Source organism: Peromyscus californicus, unplaced genomic scaffold, assembly GCF_007827085.1.
Source record: "Peromyscus californicus insignis strain IS unplaced genomic scaffold, ASM782708v3 Scaffold_7__1_contigs__length_154581171, whole genome shotgun sequence".
Classification (NCBI taxonomy): Eukaryota; Metazoa; Chordata; class Mammalia; order Rodentia; family Cricetidae; genus Peromyscus; species Peromyscus californicus.
This window is the reverse complement of record NW_026294595.1, coordinates 8,548,908-8,567,870: the sequence shown is the minus strand read 5'-3', so window position 1 is coordinate 8,567,870 and position 18,963 is coordinate 8,548,908. Positions and strand designations below refer to the sequence as shown.

The 18,963-nt window shown below is 53.8% G+C and overlaps 1 protein-coding gene across 1 annotated transcript in view; it reads left to right on the top strand.

The window, feature by feature from the left end:
- Positions 1-466: 466 nt before the first annotated feature.
- The window catches only part of Prrx2 (paired related homeobox 2), a 40,193-nt gene continuing 21,696 nt past the window's right edge, over positions 467-18,963 (top strand). Inside the window, exon 1 of the mRNA XM_052724585.1 lies at positions 467-710. Within this exon, the coding sequence (XP_052580545.1) occupies positions 467-710 (244 nt within the window). The remainder of the gene's footprint in view (positions 711-18,963) is intronic.

Below are 18,963 nucleotides of genomic sequence, written 5' to 3'. Positions count from 1 at the left end.
GGCCGGTCTTGGCTACGTAGCAAATTTAAAGCTAATCTGGAATATATGAGACCCCGTCTAAAGAGAAGTGGACTGGAGGGGAGGGGATCCGTCAACTTTCTTAGAGTGCCCCCCACATCCACCCAATATACACCGTAAAGAGACGGATTTCCCACCCGTCACCTCTGGGGACCCTGGTTGGGGGAATTTAAAGAGACACCCCCCCACGGGACTTGGCCATCCTAAACTACGTCTGGGAGTCCGAGGACCCCGTCCTGGCCCCGCCTCCCGCCGGACGGCGCAGGACGCGGGGAGGGGAGCCGGGGGCGAGGTCCGCCCCGAGAAGGGGTGTGTGGCCCGGGCCGCTGGCTAGGAGCGGCCCGCCCGTAGGGGAGGGCAGAAAGTTCGCGTCCCCAACCGACGGACTTGAGCGCCGGCGCGGCGAGCAGCGGGAGGCGGCGGCGGCCGGCAGAGGCGCGGCCGGGGCATGGACAGCACGGCCGCCGCCTTCGCCCTGGACCCGCCGGCGCCCGGCCCGGGGCCCCCGCCCGCACCCGGCGACTGCGCCCAGGCCCGCAAGAACTTCTCGGTGAGCCACCTTCTGGACCTGGAGGAGGTGGCGGCGGCCGGGCGCAGGGCTGCGGGGCCGGTGGCGGGGCCCGAGGCGCGGGAGGGAGCGGCGCGGGAGCCGTCCGGGGGCAGCAGCGGCAGCGAGGCGGCGCCGCAGGACGGTGAGTGTGCGGCGTGGGAACCGGGCCGGGGCGGCGGGACTTGGGCTGCGGGACTAGGGCTTGCTGGGATCCCTTCCCTGAGAACCTCGGGCGGTGGGGCTCACAGGCTGCGGGATCCCTGGGCTGCGGGACTCCCGGCAGGGCGGAGAGACTCAGGCTGTGGGACTCGTTGGCTGCGGGATATTTGGCTTATGAGACTATGGCTGTGGGACCCGCGGATGCTGGGACACCCGCCCACCCCCCTCACCCCCAGCTGCGAGACCCGAGCTACAGAGACCCGTGGCTTACAGGATCCCTGAGCTGCAGAACCCCGGTTGTGGAACCCCGGTTGTGGAACTGGGGTGTGGGACACACAGTTTGCAAGACTGTGGCTGTGGACCCGGGCTACAGGAACCCACTAGCTGCGGGATCCCTGCTGTGGGCACTGGAGAACTGGCTTGTCCACAGCGGGAGCCATAGTTCCAGAACGTACTGCTTAGTGGTGAGCTGCTGTTGTCTCCAAAGCCTCTCCTTCGGAGGAGACCAGATCCGCTTACTGTCTTGTGACTTTAGGAAAGCTGGCCGCCCTTGCATCCCATACCCACCTACCCTCAGAAGCTGATGTTGGGGAAACTGAGGCTGTGGGAGGGCCAAGCCACTAAGTCAAACTCGGCTCAGGCCCTTCTAGCTAAGACAGGTCTTAGGGTTTGTGGGGTGGGCATGCCTGCACAACCACACCCTTTGGTTCGGGGTGGAGGAGCTCTCAGCAAAGATTAAAGGTCATCTGGAAAGGGCTTTAAAAACAAACAGTCCACCCAAATAGCCCCCCCCCCCCCAACACACACACAAAATCACACAGGATTGTAGAGTCCTCAGCTCAGCTTTTCAAAAAAGAGGGAGAAGTTGGTGGGAAATAAAGATGTAGGGATAGGCTTGGCGGAGGGGAGACTAGGGGTGAAGGATTCTAATGACACAAAAGTCCCAGTGTGGACAGTTTTGGTGAGGAACAGGGCAGGGGGATGGCCAGTCAAAATCACCTAGGTGCTGGGGAGGGGTGTCTGAGGCTACCACCTAGCTGTCCCTTAGCTCTGAGACTTTCCTGTTCTGCTGGATGTGCTGAGACACCTGACTAGATCCCCAAACAGTGACAAAAGAGGAGTTGGTATCCCGCCACCTTCCCACCCACCCTAAACACTCCACTTCCTGTACTAGTCTCAGGGTCGGAGGGGTACTCAGGCAGGCTGGGAGCCTCTGCCTTCAGACAAGAGGGCGTCCTCGGAAGCCAGAGAGGACAGTGGCACTGTCTGAAACCAAGGCTGTGAGTATGTGTGTCCTGGGACATTCACAGAACATCATCTGATAACATCCACTGCTGCATCCCCGGGGCAGGCAGTCATGCATGCTCCTCACCCCAGGGGAGGCCCCTGCCCTCCATGCTGGTGTCCACTTCCCACCATTTGCAGGGGCCTGGCTGCCCTCCTCCCTCGGGTGTTGGGTGATGGATGATGAGGGAGCTGACAGCCCAGGGAGTCAGCTTTAGATCCTTGATGGCAAGATGGAGGGAAAGGGGCCAGTTCCGGCCAGAGGTAAAGTGAGGTGTGATGTGCTCAGTGTTCTCTGGTTTCACCTTGGTGACTGAGGCTGTGGGGCGGGACAGAGGGGAAAATAAAATCAAGGTGATAGGGAAGAAGGAAGGGATTGGCAGAGGAAGATGAAAGAGAGAACACTGGCGTTCTGATGGAGGACGGCGGAGGTGCGGCCCTGGTAGGGGACAGACAGTACAAGGTCTGATTTCTTTGTCATGTAGCCTACAACAGAGGCTAATCTCCAAAAAGTATTTACATTACAATTCATCACAGTAGCAAAATTACAGTTATGAAGTAGCAACAAAAATAATTTTATGGTGTGGGGGGGTCACCACACCATGAGAAACTGTATTAAAGGGTCACAGTGTTAGGAAGGTTGAGAACCACTGGCCTACAAGGTCCCCAAATGGATGTTTTCCCCCTGGAGAACCCCAGATTGCAAGTGTCAGCTAGGGTGTGAGTGCCCAGATGGTGCCATTGGCAGCTGGGTGGGTAGTGGGTGTCCCCTGTAGCCTCAGGATCTGGCACCTGGCATCCTGGAAATCTGTGAGAATTGCCAGGCTTTTCTTGGGGTGCAGTTTCTTGAACACTGGGGTTTCTGAGGACACAGGACGTGCTGCATGTGGAGTCAGGTGGGAGACCCAAGGCCAGGCTCACGAAATCACTCAGCCCCTGCTCCTTGCCTTGGAAACTACATCCAGCTTTTGCTCCTGAGAATGCACTGGTCCAGTGGTACCATGCCAAGCTTCCCTCTGGGTTGGAATCTAGAGACAGAAGGCAGAGGAAGGAGGCTGGGGTGACTTCCTGTTTGTCCCTTTGGTTAATTGTCCCCTCCCACAGCTATGGATTGGTCTCACAGTCCCAAGACCTCCAAAGATCAGGAAGAAGGGACCTGTCCTTTCCACATCCTGAGCCCAGCCCGAATTGCTGGAACCGGTGGAAACAGGGTACCAGTTGGGGGAGGAGCTTAGAGGCCCAGTGTGCACAAGGCCCTGGTTCCATCCCAGGAAGGGAGGGAGGAAGGAAGGGAGGAAGGAAAGCAGACAGACATTGGGGTACCAGAGTCACCCCCAGGGCAGCACATGTGGGCCATAGGCTGTGCTGTTAACTCTCCAATCCTGGGCCCTTGGCACCTCCAGGGCACAGATACTCTTGAAAGCCAATCTTCCTGTGGCTTCTGCAGAGTGGAGATGCCCCCATAGAAAAATACAGGTTATTGGGCAACAAATGAGTGAGAACCCCTGGTTTGATCCTGCCAATTAAAAAACCAAGCCAAATGAACCAACCAAACAACAAACTAAAATCCTTTTGTTTGTTTGTTTTTTTTTTTTTTTTTTTTTTTAAAGCCACCGGTAGATCCAGCCCATGTCTGCCAATGATGTTGCAAGCCCTTGCTCCCCCCAGAACTGGCTTCGAAGGCTGCGGCTTTGCTAGTGACTCAGAACAAACCAGGGTCTCGAGTTCCTCCTGAATCAAATGCTGAGCTATGCCAAGCACGTTAGGAAAATAAACCCTCGTTCTCTGCCTTTGCGATGGCATACAACAAAAGAAACCACATTAATAACCTCGAGTTTCTTGAAAGCATTCCCTCCTGTGGGCAAGGCGGAAACCAGGCCATGGACACGCTGAGAAAATAAACAAGGCCCCAGGAGCTAGGCAGAGAGGCCTGAGTCAGGGCAGGCTGGGCCCTGCTCAGGGCTGGTACCTGTTTGGAGAAGCGTAGGATGCTGGGTTGCCAGGGAGACTAAGTGGACCTCAAGAGGATCGTGGGTGTAGATTTTGGGTGGTGGGACACCCGGAATCTGACGAGGTCTGGGGGTGCTGGGGCCCTTGTAAGCTGAATGGTAGCTGGTAATTTGGGTGAGTCTAGGTTGGGGTGGGGGACCCCTTTGCTAAACAAGGCCAGAGGGCCAACTGGAAGTCCTGAGGAGTCGTTGTGTTTCAGAGATTGGTAGACTTCCAATCTATCAGGTTTCATTTAATTTTTATTTTTGGCTTTCTAAGACTGTCTCATGTCGCCCAGCCTGGCCTCAAACTTGCTACATAGCTGAGACTAGCCTTGAACTCCTTATCCTCTTGCCCACACGGGAGTGCAGGGATGACAGGCATGGCCCGTGCTCCACCCTCAGTTAATTGTTGCTGTGATAACGTCAGTTTGGGATTTACCACGGCCCATTTGTGAGTGCTCAGTCCAGCAACGTCCTTGTATTGCAAAGGTCCCTTTCTGCCACATCTGGCTCCCCACAGTCCCCATTTTACCTTCTTTTCTATGAACCTGACTACGGGAGCTCCCTCCACAGTGTTTATCCCTTTGTGCCTGGCTTATTTCGGGTCGAAAGCATGGAGTTCATCCATGTGCCATGTGTTCAAACGCCTTTCCCTGTCAAGGCTGAATGGTGTTCCACTGTATGGATGTACTGTATTTCATCTGTCATTTCATTCACTAGTGGACAGTGATTATGGGTACAACTTCAAAGGTCTCTGCCTTGAATTCTTTGGGGTATGCTTCTCCACACGGAATTATTAGGTCATGTGCTAATTCATGATTAGTATTTTAAAAAGTCTGTGTGTGTGTGTGTGTGTGTGTGTGTGTGTGTGTGTGTGTACGCACGCGCATGGGTGCAGACATGCATATAGGCACCAGAGGACAACCTTAGGTGTCCACCCTCACCTCCCATCTTGTTTGGGACAGTCTCATTGGTGCTGTGCATGCCAGGCTCACTGACCTCCCAGCTTCCAGGTACTCCCCTGCCTCCATTGTACTTATAGACGTGTGCCACCACACTCAGTTTTACATGAGTTCTTGGGATAGCTTGCATAGCAAGCCCTGTCCCCAGCTCTCACGTTTAACTTCCTAAGAAATCATAATGGTGTTTTCCACAACAGAATCTGACCAGCCTCTTCGTAACTTGGGGCCAGGGTACTGGAAAACTGGCCTTAAGAGGGGCAGGGCTGGAGGCTGAAGGCTTGTTCTCCTGCTGTCTCTCCCTCTGCCATCCTTCCATTTCCTGAAGGACGGGGACACTCCCCTGTGCTCAGTACGTGCTGAATGGGGATGACTACACCTCAGTCCAGCTCCTGGCCTTCGCTGCTCTCGCCGTGAGTGACAAGTCACCAATTTTTGGGTCCCCACCTGAACCACATGTGGGTGATGCACACAGAGAACTGTGAGGTCCCTCCCCACAGTTCTATCCCAGCTAGAAAGAGTTGTGTGGTGGTTGTTTTGGGGACACAGTCCTGACCTGGGCCTGGTGCCTAGCTCAGGCAGGAGAGGAGTTTGCCTGGCTTATGCCCAGAGTGTGGAGAGGGAGAGGCTGAGCAGGGACTTGCAGTGGGCTGCCAGGGTGGCCGGGGCAGCGATCAGTCCCTTCTGCTTTTGTCTTCAGGTACAGCACCTACTGAGTAGCCTCTCACCAGACTCAGGGCGTTCTCCCTCCTCCTCTTCTATCGAGGGGCTCCTAGGGGTGGGCTGGAAGCCCTGCCTGGTGCCCCAGTCTGAGCTGATCACATACACCCTTAAGGTCTAGGTAGAACCCTGATGCTCAATGCAGTCATCTGCAAAGTGGGTTTACAGCTTAATTTATTTGTTGTTGTTGTGTGTGTGTGTGTGTGTGTCTGGTTTCTTTTTTTCTTTTCTTTTTTTTTTTTTTTTTTGGTTTTTGGTTTTTGGAGACAGGGTCTCTGTAGCTTTGGAGCCTGTCCTGGACTAGCTCTGTAGGCCAGGCTGGCCTTGAACTCACAGAGATCCACCTGCCTCTGCCTCCCGAGTGCTGGGATTACAGGCGTGCACCACCACCGCCTGGCAATTTTTTCTTATTTATTTAGATGTATACAGTATTCTGCTTGCATGTGTCCTTGCAGGCCAGAAGAGGGCACCAGATCTCATTACAGGTGGTTGTCAGCCACCATGTGGTTGCTGGGAACTGAACTCAGGACCTCTGGACGAGCAGTCAGTGCTCTTAACCGCTGAGCCATCTCTGCAGCCCCGGTTGTCAGGTTTCTCAACAAGCACTCGAACCCACTGAGCCGTCTTGCCAGCCTGTCATCTGTAGAATGGGAACAAGGGATGTTCCTTATGGGAGTGGGACGAGTCCTAAGCAGTTGTGTGACACATGGTAGGTGTTCAATACAGCGTTTCCAGACAGCTCCTTGAGGGATTTTTCAGGGATTATGGTTTTCATAATTTGAAGGTCCAGAGGTGTGGAACACCCTGCCCAAGGTCTCCCAGCTGGGACAGGATATCAGGTTGGCACTGGGACTCCCAAGTTTAGGCCTCTTTCTCCAGCACAGCCCAGTGTGTGGGTGGGAGAAGCTAGTAGCAAGAGCTCCCTGGATGCTGGGGAGACTGGGGAGACTGGCTATGGGGCTTGGGAGCAGAAGGGGTGAGGAGGTGGGGGACTGTGTGCATGATGGAGTTTCTGAGCACTTGGATAGAAAGGATGGATGTCAGCCAGGCGGTGGCGCACGCCTTTAATCCCAGCATTTAGGAGGCAGAGGCAGGTGGGTCTCTGTGAGTTCAAGGCCAGCCTGGTCTACAGAGGGAGAGTTCCAGGACAGCCAAGGCTACACAGGGAAACCCTCTCTCGATAAACCAAAAAAAAAAAAAAAAAAAAAAAAAGAAAGAAAGGAAGGATGGATGTCTGCTGGCTTGTCCTGAGCAGGGGTGTGATGTTAGGAGAACCAGGCAGAAATCTGGGTGGCTTGATGATGCCGCCATTCCAAAGAACTGGGGCTGACCCTGGGTGGAGGCAGTCTTGAGGTGAAGGGAAGCTGGTGTATTCCCAAAAACATCCTAGGGAAGGGATACTGGGGTGCTGGGGTTGTAACTTAGTGAGTAGAGCACCTGTTTAGCATGCACAAAGCCCAACATAAAATCCCCGTCACCACATAGAACCGAGTTGGGTGCACACCTGTAATCCTAGCAGGAGGAAAAGGAGGCAGGAGGATCAGCAGTTCAAGGTCACTCTTAGCTGCATAGTGAATTCAAGGTCAGCCTGGGCTATACGAGACCCTTCATCCAAAAGGGGGCAGATTCTGGTTGCTACCTCTTTGCGGGGTTGAGAGGGAGGCAAGCAGGAGTGTGTGGAGAGGGGGCTGAAGGCCGTGTGAGGCATGTAGAGAGTGGCTAGGACCTCACAGGCACCTCCGTCAAGTGCTGGGTGTGGGCAGGGGCCTCACCTGCCTTGTCTTTCCTCTAGCCCTGTGATACGGGTTCTTTGATTATCCCCCATTTTATAAAGAGGAAAACTGAGGCTCAGAGAAGACCATCGATGTAACAGCGTTGGTCACATTAGTCCTACCTGGGATTCCAACCTGGGTGTGTCTGTCCCAAAGCCCTTGCTCTGTCCCAAATCACCTTGCAGCCTTGGACATACTGAGAAGACAGGACCAAGGCTGGCTCACACTCACTGACAGGTGAGGGTACACTCGGGGGCCGTGAGGCGGTCAGGGGAGGGAGAGAGAATGAACACATCCAGCCTTGTGACATGCCCAGCTTTGGGGGAGTTCAGGGATGAGAAAGCGGGGAGCCCGCTGTCTCTTCCCTTCCCAACACCCATCTCCAGACATAGACCCAAGACAGCTGTCGAGGGCTTCTGTGCAGGGGTGTGACAGGAGCCCCGCCCCCAGCTCCCCATTCCCATCCATCTACCCAATCCGTCCAGTCTTCGGCCTGCCCACAGACCCAGTCCTTCAGCCTCAGGCTCTTCAGATCTGCTCTGCCAAGCACTCAGGAGCTGGCATAGAGCAGATGGAGTGTGTTTGCCAAGAAGAGACTGACCCCCAGCAGCTGTCCTAAAGTACCATCTTTCCATCCGGGCATGAGCCTTTCACTTACAGTAGAGAAAGTTCCCCAGCTAACAAAAAAAATCACTAACTCCCTCTCCATTTTTCTCTTTTGTAGTTTGGGGGTGAGAACGTTGTCACCTGCTAACATTTGGGGACCACATGGTGGGCTGGCTGTCCTGGACTCACAGTCACAGAGTGACACACAGAACCCACCTGGTGTGTGCATGTGAGGCTCCAGCTGGCCCAAATAATCCCACCAGGCTTTTTGGATGAGGCTGGCTCAGGCCCCCAGAGAGTGGCAGAGCTACCTGACTACATGGGCCCAGGGTTAAGTGCCCTTATGAGGTGCTGAGTAGGAGAGGGCTGTAATCCTTCCTGTTCAGAGAGAACTTGGAAGTGGGCATATCTCCATATGCTCTTTTTTTTTTTTTTTTGGTTTTTCGAGACAGGGTTTCTCTGTGTAGCTTTGCGCCTTTTCCTGGAACTCACTTGGTAGCCCAGGCTGGCCTCGAGCTCACAGAGATCCGCCTGGCTCTGCCTCCCGAGTGCTGGGATTAAAGGCGTGCGCCACCACCGCCCGGCTCCATATGCTCTTAATGTGGCCAGGGCCACAGACTGGGCACCATCAGCACCCACTGATCATCAGAGAAGGGCCAGGCTTGTCAAGTTAGAGGCCACGGCCTCCATGGCTTACTGGTCTACCAAGCACAGCAGAGAAACCCCTGGGCCACGACCACGGCTTGCTTCTCTCGTCTCCCCTGAGGTCTGGAAACACCGTTGTCCTGCTTGCCCGAGCTTGGGTTCCTACCACATCTGTTTGTTCCCTGACTGACTCTCAGGAGGGGCGGGGGTGGCGATGACAGGACGCCATCCACATGGGGCCCTCCACGGGTAATGATATTTTTTATTGTGCCCTAAAAATGAAGCGCGCTCTGGAAGAGATTAGCTTGGGGCTTTCTTTAAGATGGATTCTGCTTGCCTGTGTGTGGGATGGGCAGCCAGGCCATCTTTAGTCTTTGGTGGTGGGGCAGTGGGAGGGTCTAGGAAAGGGGGCCTGAAAGGCTGAGCGGTGGCAGGGGCTGAGCTGGAGCCTAGGAGGCAGTCTTCAAAGAAGAGCCTGGTGGACGACAGCAGTGGAGCAGCAGGCTCAGGGACCGGGTGGTCTGGAAGCTTCCACAGAGGGACACTGCTCCCTCCGACCCCAGAGCAGAACAAACCCTTCAGTAGCTCAAGATGTGGCAGGTGAGAGCATGTCATCTCCATGACACTGCTGCCCAAGAAGATGTAAGAGGGGCCTCTGACAGGGTCAGAAAATCAGTGTTTCCCGGTCTAACCCAGCCACTGCCTCTGAGCCTGGGCTCTGCGCCCTGTGTGTGGAAGAAGCTGGCTGGACCAGAATCTGTCTCTGGCTATATTTGATGAGCTTCCAGGACTTACCTGGGAAGCTGGATAAGTGTATTTACAGACTCTGGGGAGCCAGAGTCCCCAGGCTCCTGCATGTGGAAGTCCCCTCTCTGCAAGATTTTGTGTTTATTTTAGTTTGATTCAGTTTTTTAGGGCCACAGTCTCATGTAGCCCAGGCTGGACTAGAAGTCATTATATAACCAGGGATGACTTTGAATATTTACTCATGTTTCTGCATCTACCACCCAACTCTGGGGTTCCTGCGCATCTAGGCAGAGCACCTACCAATTGAGATACAGCCCCAGCCCCCAGATGAGTTTGATACCCTGCTAATGACTGATCTTCCCGAGCCAACTGCATCTTGTCACTTCCTTTTACTGATTGAGAAACCGCCCTCTTGGTGATGGAGCAGTTGCGTAGGGTGCTGTGAAAACATGAAGCTGAAGGATCTGGAAGGGTGACTGCAGGAGAGAGAGGCCCCAAGGTCTAGACGGGATAGCTGCTTTCATCTACCCACTGGGTTTGCATTGCCCAAGCACCTGCCCTGTACCAGCCCAAGGCATCCTGAGAGGTTGAGAGAAAGCTTGTGATGGGGCTGAGTCCTAGACGATCCCCACCCCCAGTGTCCTGACCCCACTACCACCTCCAGGTGTGGTGGCCAGGGCCCAGCTGGGCTTAGTTAAAAGCCTCATCACAGCCGGGCGGTGGTGGCGCACGCCTTTAATCCCAGCACTCGGGAGGCAGAGCCAGGCGGATCTCTGTGAGTTCGAGGCCAGCCTGGGCTACCAAGTGAGTCCCAGGAAAGGCGCAAAGCTACACAGAGAAACCCTGTCTCGAAAAACCAAAAAAAAAAAAAAACCAAAAAAAAAAAAAAAAAAAAAAAAAAAGCCTCATCACTTGAGCTGGGTTCTGTCACTCTGGTCCCCAGCATCCTGATGCCCTCTTCTCTGCTACCCTCCCTTGTCTTGCCCATCACAACCCCTGTGGCTCTCTTGAGGGAGGGGTCCCCTGGGCATGAGTATACACAGTATCCAACGGGATAGCCATTTCTTTCCAGATTTTCTTCATCAGTCCCTTGACCCTTCCTCCCTGTCTGTCCTCCCCACTACTGTTCCCCCATGCCAGCTTCCCTTCTTGTCTTGGGCACAGCCATTCACATGCCAGGGACGGCGTTATTAAAAATGACATTTAGGGGGCTGGAGAGATGGCTCAGAGGTTAAGAGCACTGGCTGTTCTTCCAGAGGTCCTGAGTTCAATTCCCAGCAACCACATGGTGGCTCACAACCATCCGTAATGAGATCTGGTGCCCTCTTCTGGCTTGCAGGCGTATACGCAGGCAGAACATTGTATACATAATTAATAAATAAATCTTAAAAAAAAAAAAAAAAAAAAAAAAAAAAATGACATTTAACCAGGGCTGGAATTACCACTCGGATGGCTGCAAACCTCGGAATCAAAGCAGAGCCGCGGGGCGGGCGCGCCTGGCAGGGGCCTTGCAGCCTCCCTGCTGCCGCCAGAGCTCAGCAAAGGCTTCCCACATAAAACCCCGCAGACCAGCGAGGTCTTGAAAGCCAGCGCACCTCCTTTCATTAGACTAACAAATAACACGTAACAGAAAACATCTGTTCACAGCAGCCCTAATGTTCTCAAGATGGGCGCTTGGGTGGTTGGTCTAGCCAGTGGGCACCCAGTGTGCAGGGTACAGGTTAGGGCGCCCCGGGCTGGCCTCGTCCCACACCCGTGGGACCAAGCTGCTCCTTTCCTTTGTATCTTTCAGGCTTAGCCATGCGCCCTCTCTTCTCACTGATAAGGATTTGTAATCTGAGGGTCTGTATGCAAGGAGGTGGTGTCACTGGGCGGCAGGCACCAAAAGCCTGACATTTAGGAGTGGTATAGGTTCAAAGCACTAGCAATCGGAGATCCTGTTTTGAGTCCTGGCCAGGCCCTGGGCCAGCAGGGAGATATTGCTGCATTGCCCAGAGGGCTTCCTGCTGCCCCTCCATACACACAGGGTCAGCCTAGTCTTGGGAGCTAGAGGGAGAGTGAGTCTCCTGCCCTTCAAAAAGCTCGCTGCAAAAGCTCCCTCCACCACCAACCTCAGAAGCCAGAGAGGTCCATTGCTGCACACATTATTGAATACTGGGGGCTAGGGGGCCACATACCCTCCAGAATCGTAAGTCAGTCCCACAGCTCAAATGTGGAGAAGGAAGGCCTGTTCCCACACTAAGGGGGAAAGCTCAGAGGAACCTGCCGGCACTAGTTACATACTGGCACTTGCTTCACTTCCCTTCATGACCAAGTCACACAAAGGATGCTCTACCATCCCGAGAGACAGTGATTCCAGACTGTGTCTGCCCTCTCCTTTAAGCTAGGTAGGGGCTGGAGAGATAGCTCAGCGATTAAGAGCACTGGCTGCTCTTCCAGAGGTCCTGAGTTCAATTCCCAGCAACCACATGGTGGCTCACAACTGTCCATAATAGGATCTGATGCCCTCTTCTGGTGTGCAGGTATACATGCAGAGCATTCATACATAAACTATAAATAAATAAAATAAAAAAGAAAGCTAGGTGATGTTCATTTATTTGGTCTTTTATTCATTCTGTACACAGGCACCTTGTTGGTATACACCGGTGACCTGACCATATTTTGCCCTTGAGGGCTTGGAGCCCAGCAGTGGGGCAGTGTGGCCTTCCACATTCTACCCATGGCTGGTTTGTCCTGGCTGCCCGAGGTGAGGTGGAGCTTTGTCCCCACCTCACAGCTCAGGGAGTCAGAGTGACTTCTGCATCGTTCCCTAGGGACTGCAGAGGCCATGTCACTCTGTGCATGGCTGCAGATGGTAATGTTGCTATGACATCCTCTCTGGATGTTGCCCCCCGGGCCTGTCAGGGTTGGATTTCTATCTGCCCCCTTCCCACCAAGAATCTGCTTTCAGGAGACTCACTGGGCCCCCGGCTGGGCCTGGTGGAGGGCTGGGGTCCTGCAGTGCTGGAGGGAGGGGGTAGTGAGTTTCCTGAGACATTCTGTTTTAATTGGGGGGCCAGCGTCTCCCGCAGAGCTGGTTTCCTGGGCACCACAACCCAGGCAGGAGAGTGTCAGAACTCTAAGTGGGAAATTACGGGAGACAAGAAGTAGAAACCGCTTCTCTGGTTTCATTGGGAATGGAAAAAAGAAAAAGCCCAGATCTGATACCAACTGAAAGCAGGTTCGTTTAAATAGAGCTGTTGCTGGGGGGTGGGTCTAGAAGGGTCTAGTTTCTGTGTCGGGGCACCGGAAGTGAGGGCAGTGTCCTGTAACTGTTCCTTGCCTGTCTTGTGTGTCTCACTCATGCCAAGCCCAGGCTGGGTCCTAGGGTGAAGGAGCTGCCTGGCTACCACCAGTAGGGACACTTGAGGGAGGTCTCTGGAGGAGGTAGATCTCAGAAGGGACCTAGAGCTGGAGTGAGGTAAGAAGAGAGGGGTTGGGAGGGTGCTGGGGGAGGGAAGAGAGATGCAGAGGCTTCAGGTTGGGGAGGGTGCCTGACTGTCCCAGAAGCAGGACTGAGAGGCAGGAGATGTCCCAAGAATGTTTCCTTCAAGAATGGCCATTGTGCCGGGCGGTGGTCGCGCACGCTTTTAATCCCAGCACTCGGGAGGCAGAGGCAGGCAGATCTCTGTGAGTTCAAGGCCAGCCTGGTCTGCAAAGCGAGTTCCAGGAAAGGTGCAAAACTACACAGAGAAATCCTGTTTGGAAAAACCAAAAAAAAAAAAAAAAAAAGAAAAGAGCGGCCATTGTTAGAGCCATGCCTGGTGGTGCCAGCCTGTAGTGGAAGCTACTCTAGAGGCTGAGGCAGGAGGATTTCGAGTTCAAGGTTTGTGCAGGCCACTTTATGAGACCTCCTGTCAAAATAAAAACGAAGAAAAAGGGTTGGGAATGTAGCTCAGTGGTAGAGCCCTTCCCAGCATAATGGAGGCCGAGGACGAGTTCCATCTTTGGTGCTGCGAGAGAAAAGAGAGAAAAGATTTTCCATTTTTGATATATGTGCACTGGGGACACTTCCCCACATTTGTGGGTGTCTGGAGTGTGGGACCCAACAACACCCCCCCCCCCCATGGGATCTCACAATTAACAAAGGTCTGATGTGGAAACAGCTGCTGTGTCTCAGTTGCCCTGAGCCTTCTGGGAGGAGCTGCTCACAAACCGTGCCCAGTCCTGGCCCCTGCTCTGAGATCCAAGTTCCTTGTCTGTGTGGCTCCCCCACATTAGGGACGCTCAGAGGCGCCAGGAGACCTTCTGTTGCCTGTCTCACACCAGCGGGCGTCAGGGGTCAGAAACACACCGGCTTATACTCTAGTTCCCTCTCTCTGATGCTCTAAGAAGGAGCAGACATGATGTGTGGGTGGGTGGGTCTGAACAAGAAGCGGCCCCCAGGCACCAGGATCTGCCTGGTGGCTTTGCTGATACCAGGGCTCCCAATCCACAGGACACATTCCCTGGATCCCTGACTAGCTTGCCCTGTGACCTGGGGGTCCCCTCAGAAGGGACAGCACTGTTGTACCACAACCCCTTGCTTGGCTGTGGCTGGCCCTGCTCGATGCTCCCATGCAGACAGAGCCATGGTGCTTTATTCTCCGTGGCATCCATGTAACCATAGCTAATTTCATGACAAATGGCATCCCTAAAATACAACACAACTATTTTTATAATGTGGTGTTTGAGGTTAAAAATTCAAATTAGAGATTAATTGCTGTTTCCAGATCTGTGGATAAGATGTGTGTCCTCGGAGCTGCATCAGCCCTCACATTACATCTAGAACATGCATGCACATATGCTCATGCACATGTCCCACTAGGCCAGGCCTGGGCCCGAACACTTGGGTGATGTGCTATTTGCAGTCATTCCAGCTCTGACCCTCTCTCCCGCTTCCTTCTTTGCCCAGGACTCAAGGGCCCAAGTGGTGGCCAGAGCAGGCTCCCCTTTTCAGAGACAGAGCAGCTCCAGAGTTTAGGGAGCAGATGACAGAGGGAAATAAATACACAGAGTAGGGGGCCTCAAAGAGGGCAGGGAAGCGGCCAGGTGAACCTCCTTTGCCCAGCTCTTGGCTTGCCCGGCTGCCTCCTTCCCGCAACCTCCAAATCAGAGCCAGATGTCTAAGTGAGGTCTGAGGCAGGATGGATGGGCGAGGTGGGAACTCTGCCAGGCAGGGAGGCGTGCCAGACCAGCCCCATTCCCAAGAGGATGGGTGTGGGAAGGGTGCCCCTTCAGCACCCGGGGATCAGCTGAGAGTCCCCCCACAAGACCGCTGGGCCCTGGAGAGCTCAGTGGTAGTTCTCTGGCTACCTGAAGTGATCCTCCACTGTCTCAATTTCTGAAGATGGGTGTGATGTGGCTTTGGGGGGTGTGGGGTCAGAGAGCAGTAACTCCCTGAGGGGTTGTTGATTCAATGATTGTTCTCTGTGTCTAAGCCCCCAGAAGAGGAAGTCCAGGGAGGCCAGGGAACCAGGCTGGTGCTGCTTGACTCCTTGGGGCAAGAGACTTCCCTCAGAGCCTCAGTGGGTAGGTGAGGTGTGGCAACACCTGCCTCAGGGTGGGGGCTGTGGTAAAGGAAGCTCTTGCCCCATAGCTTGCTGCTGTACCTGCCATTATTATTATTACTTCCGTTACTATTATTGGCAGCTCCTACATTAGAAAGAAAGACTGTTTGAGCACATGGACACACCCTTGGCAGCTGCTAGTCCCAAGGGACCCTCATCTTCCCAGCATAGGGATGAGGGAGTGTCCCAACCCAAACTAACTCCATATTAAGGCAAAAACTGTCCCTCTGCCTCCAGCCCACCCTGGGGCGGGGCAGGGAGAGTAGGGTCTGTTCAGCTGGTCTTTTGCAGGCAGGTTGGGGGCCAAGATGGAGTGAGTGGAGTGGGAAGTGCAGCTGTGACTCCGCCCTTGCAGGAGAGCTTTGTTTTCAGGGGACATCTACAGGGTCACCAGACCCGCCCTCAGCCTCTGGCACAGCAGACAGACAAAAGTCTGGGGGAGAGCTGGGTCACAGACAGCCTGGGGGAGGGGCTCCACCTTAGGGTTCCCTGCTCCAGGTGCAGACCTCAGGCCACTAGCCCTACCTCCCCTCCAATAGCTCCTATGACATAGGAGAACCACTGTGAGATCTCTGGGTCTCGGTCAGCATGGAGTCTCAGCTGCACCGTGCTTTGGGACAGTAATTGATAGTCTCTGTCTTAGGGACCCCTGCTGCCAGGACAGACAACAAAGATTCATATCCCCTGTAGCTACCAGAGGGACCCACCAACTGGCATGTGGCAAGGACAGGGCTGGGTGCCCAGGAGAAATCATTCCAAAAGTGGGTCCATCTGGCATGATTCTGCACAGATTTGGGGTACAGAGAATGTTCTAGAGGTGGAGGCACACTGTCCTCACTCTGCCAGGGTGGGGACAAGGGCCTTGGTATGTTGTAGCTCAGGCAGTATCGGGGGTGTCTTCTACAGCTAATAGGAATCTGTCTCCGGGGCTGAGGCTGTCAGTTGGCAGGGTGCTTGTGGAGCATGCAGGAGGCCCTGGGCTCCACCCTAGCTCTGCATAAACCAACTGTGGTAGCACACATCTGTAAAACCAGCACTCAGGAGGTGGAGGCAGGAGGACCAGATGTCCAAGGTTGCACATAGGTGTGCATGACCCGTCTCTGTAGGAAAGGGCAGAGCCAGAGCCAGAGAGGCTCATGATGGAAGTCTGGGTCCAGCTGTGCCTGACACCACCCCGTCTACACTTCCCAGTTACAGGCTCTGGTTTGTCTAAGTTAGTCGGCTCAGTTCTCCCCAATTCTTTCTCTTTCTGGCTGCAAACCTGCGGTACAGCTGAGGATGGATCAGAGAGAGGAGGAAGGAGGCACCAGCCGCCAATGCTAGGAGACTCACGGCTCACTTTGGGGCTGTGCTAGGTCTACCCTAGGGGACTGTGGCATTGGGCACTCTGTTCTCACAGTGCCATGCCAGGGCCTGCTGGGCAGAGGTTCCTGCTCATCCAGAGCCTCAGAACCCAAGTGGCATCCAGCAGCCCCTTCTCTGCTTGGTGCCAGTCCCCTCCTGTCTGGAAAGATTCCAGCATTGATTGTTGGTGAAGGGAGTCTGGGCTTTCTTACAGAAAGAGGAGCTGGACACATCTCAGGGGCCAGGCCCTTAGAAGGCAATTTATGCAAGTAAGCTCCACCTCTCATAGAGTTTGATTGGGGACAGCCTCCAACATGTCCTCACCCTCCTCCTTCCAAGAGCTGCAGGGGGCAGTGGATACCAGGGCTGCACATAGTCTAACCTACACAGCCTAGCCTTCTAGGTGGGTGAAGGGCACAGACAGCCCAGTGCAGGGCATTAGATGGTGGGAATTCGACACGGTGGAGGCTTCCATAGGCTTTGGCTCAAGTTCACCTTCATGACATCAGCTTGGAGTTGGCAGTGGTAAGAGGATTGAGGCTCCAGAAATGTAGCAATCCTTCTAACTTAGTGTCCCTGCTCCTGGGAGCCAGGTGAGAGATTGTGACTTTTCGTATTTGTGGTGGTTTGAAAGAAAATGGCCCCCAAAGGGAGTAGAACTATTAAGAGGTGTGGCCTTGTTGGAGGAAGTGTGTCACTGTGGGGGTGGGCTTTGAGGTCTCTTTTGCTGAGTTTCCCTCAGTGTGACTGTCAGTTGACTTCCTGTCGCCTGCAAGCTGTGGCACTCTCAGCTTCCGGCACTACGTCTGCCTGGACGCTGCCACGCTCCCTGCCACGCTCCCTGCCACGCTCCCTCTCATGATGATAATGGATCGAACCTGTGGAACTGTAAGCAAGCCACAAAGTTAAATGTTGTCCTTTATAAGAGTTGCTGTGATCATGGTGTCTCTTCAGCAATAAAAACCCTAACTAAGACAGTATTTTTTTTTTTTTAAATTTCCCTTTGATATGCTGGGGATGAACCCCATGACCTCGTGCATGCCGGGTAAGTGCTCTACCACTGAATGCCAGACAGTGCTCCTCTTTTTACCCCTTTTAGATGGATTTCTTTTTTCTTTTCCCTTTGGAGACAGAGTCTCTCATGTAGCCCAGGCTGGCCTTAAACTCCTGCCCCTCATGTTTCTACCTCCCACATGCTGGGATTACTGGCCTGCACCACCAAGCCTTCCAAGCAGGTTTTTTTTTCTTTTTCTTTTTCTTTTTTTGAGCTGAGGATCGAACCCAGGGCCTTGCGCTTGCTAGGCAAGCACTCTACCACTGAGCTAAATCTCCAACCCTTTTCTTTTTAGGGTTTTAGACTGACAGTTTTTAGACTGACAGCAAAGCTGAGCAGAAGGGAGCCATTTCCCACACCTCTCCAGCCCCTCAGCCCCACCTTGGTACACCCTGCCAGGGTGGGACATCCTTCACAGGCACACACCACCACCAGTCATGTGGGGGTGTTCTTTGGGTTGGACAGATGAGTGATGAGTGCCTGCCATTCTGTATCTCTGCCCTGAAAGCCCTCTGTGCTCAGGCTCCTCCCTTCCCTCCTCTGTTTCCAGGGAACCACTGTCCCGTTGGTCTGCACAGTTTTGCATTATTTTGCAGTAGAAAATAATGGATGGGGCGTTTTCAAATTGGCTTCCTTCTCCTCCTAATGCACTAAAGGCTCTTCCTCGATGTCATTACCATCCTCCTCCTCCTCTTCAAAAGATTTACTTATTTATTTATGTACATGTGTGTTTGCTTTGCACATGTGTGCAAGAGCCCCTGGAGGCCAGGGGTGTTGGATCTCCTGAAGCTGGGATTTCGTGCCCTTGTGAGTTGCCAGACATGGTTGCTGGCAACTGAATTCAGGTCCTCTGCAACAGTGAGGAGGGCTCTGAACTGCTGAGCCACCTTTCCAGCCCTGCCATCTTTTTTTGAGACAGGTCTATGTAACCCTGGATGACCTCAAACTTGTGATCCCCCTGCCTCTACCTCCTGCATGCTACGATTACAAGCGTTCACCACCATGTGACTGGCTTTTGAATTTTAAAACATTATTATTATTGTGGGTATGTGTGCCCCATCAAGAGTGTGGAGGCCAGAGGACAACTCTGTAGACCTGGCTACTGTCTCCTTTCACCTTTATATGGGTTCCAGGGATCAAATCCAGGCCCTTAGGCTGCTAACCTACTGAGCCATCTCACCAGACCACAGTTAACTTTGTATGTTTGTGTATGGTGTGTGTAGCCTAGGCTGGCCTAGAACACACTCTCTAGCCCAGGATGACCCTTGGCCTCTTGATCTTCCTATCTCCACTTTCGTGCAGGGATCGGGGGTGCACCCCACAGCACAGCACCTCCTTCTCAGTGTGACAGCTCTCTGTCATGGGCTGTCCAAAGAGCCACTGAAGGACATCTCAGTGGCCCCAGATCATGAAATCGTGAATGTCCTCCTGCAGATGTTGGTGTGCACAGACACTTGGGCTCACTGGAGTTGATATTGACCAGAGCAATGGCTGAATCTGGCAGTGAGAGGGTACGGAGTTCAGAG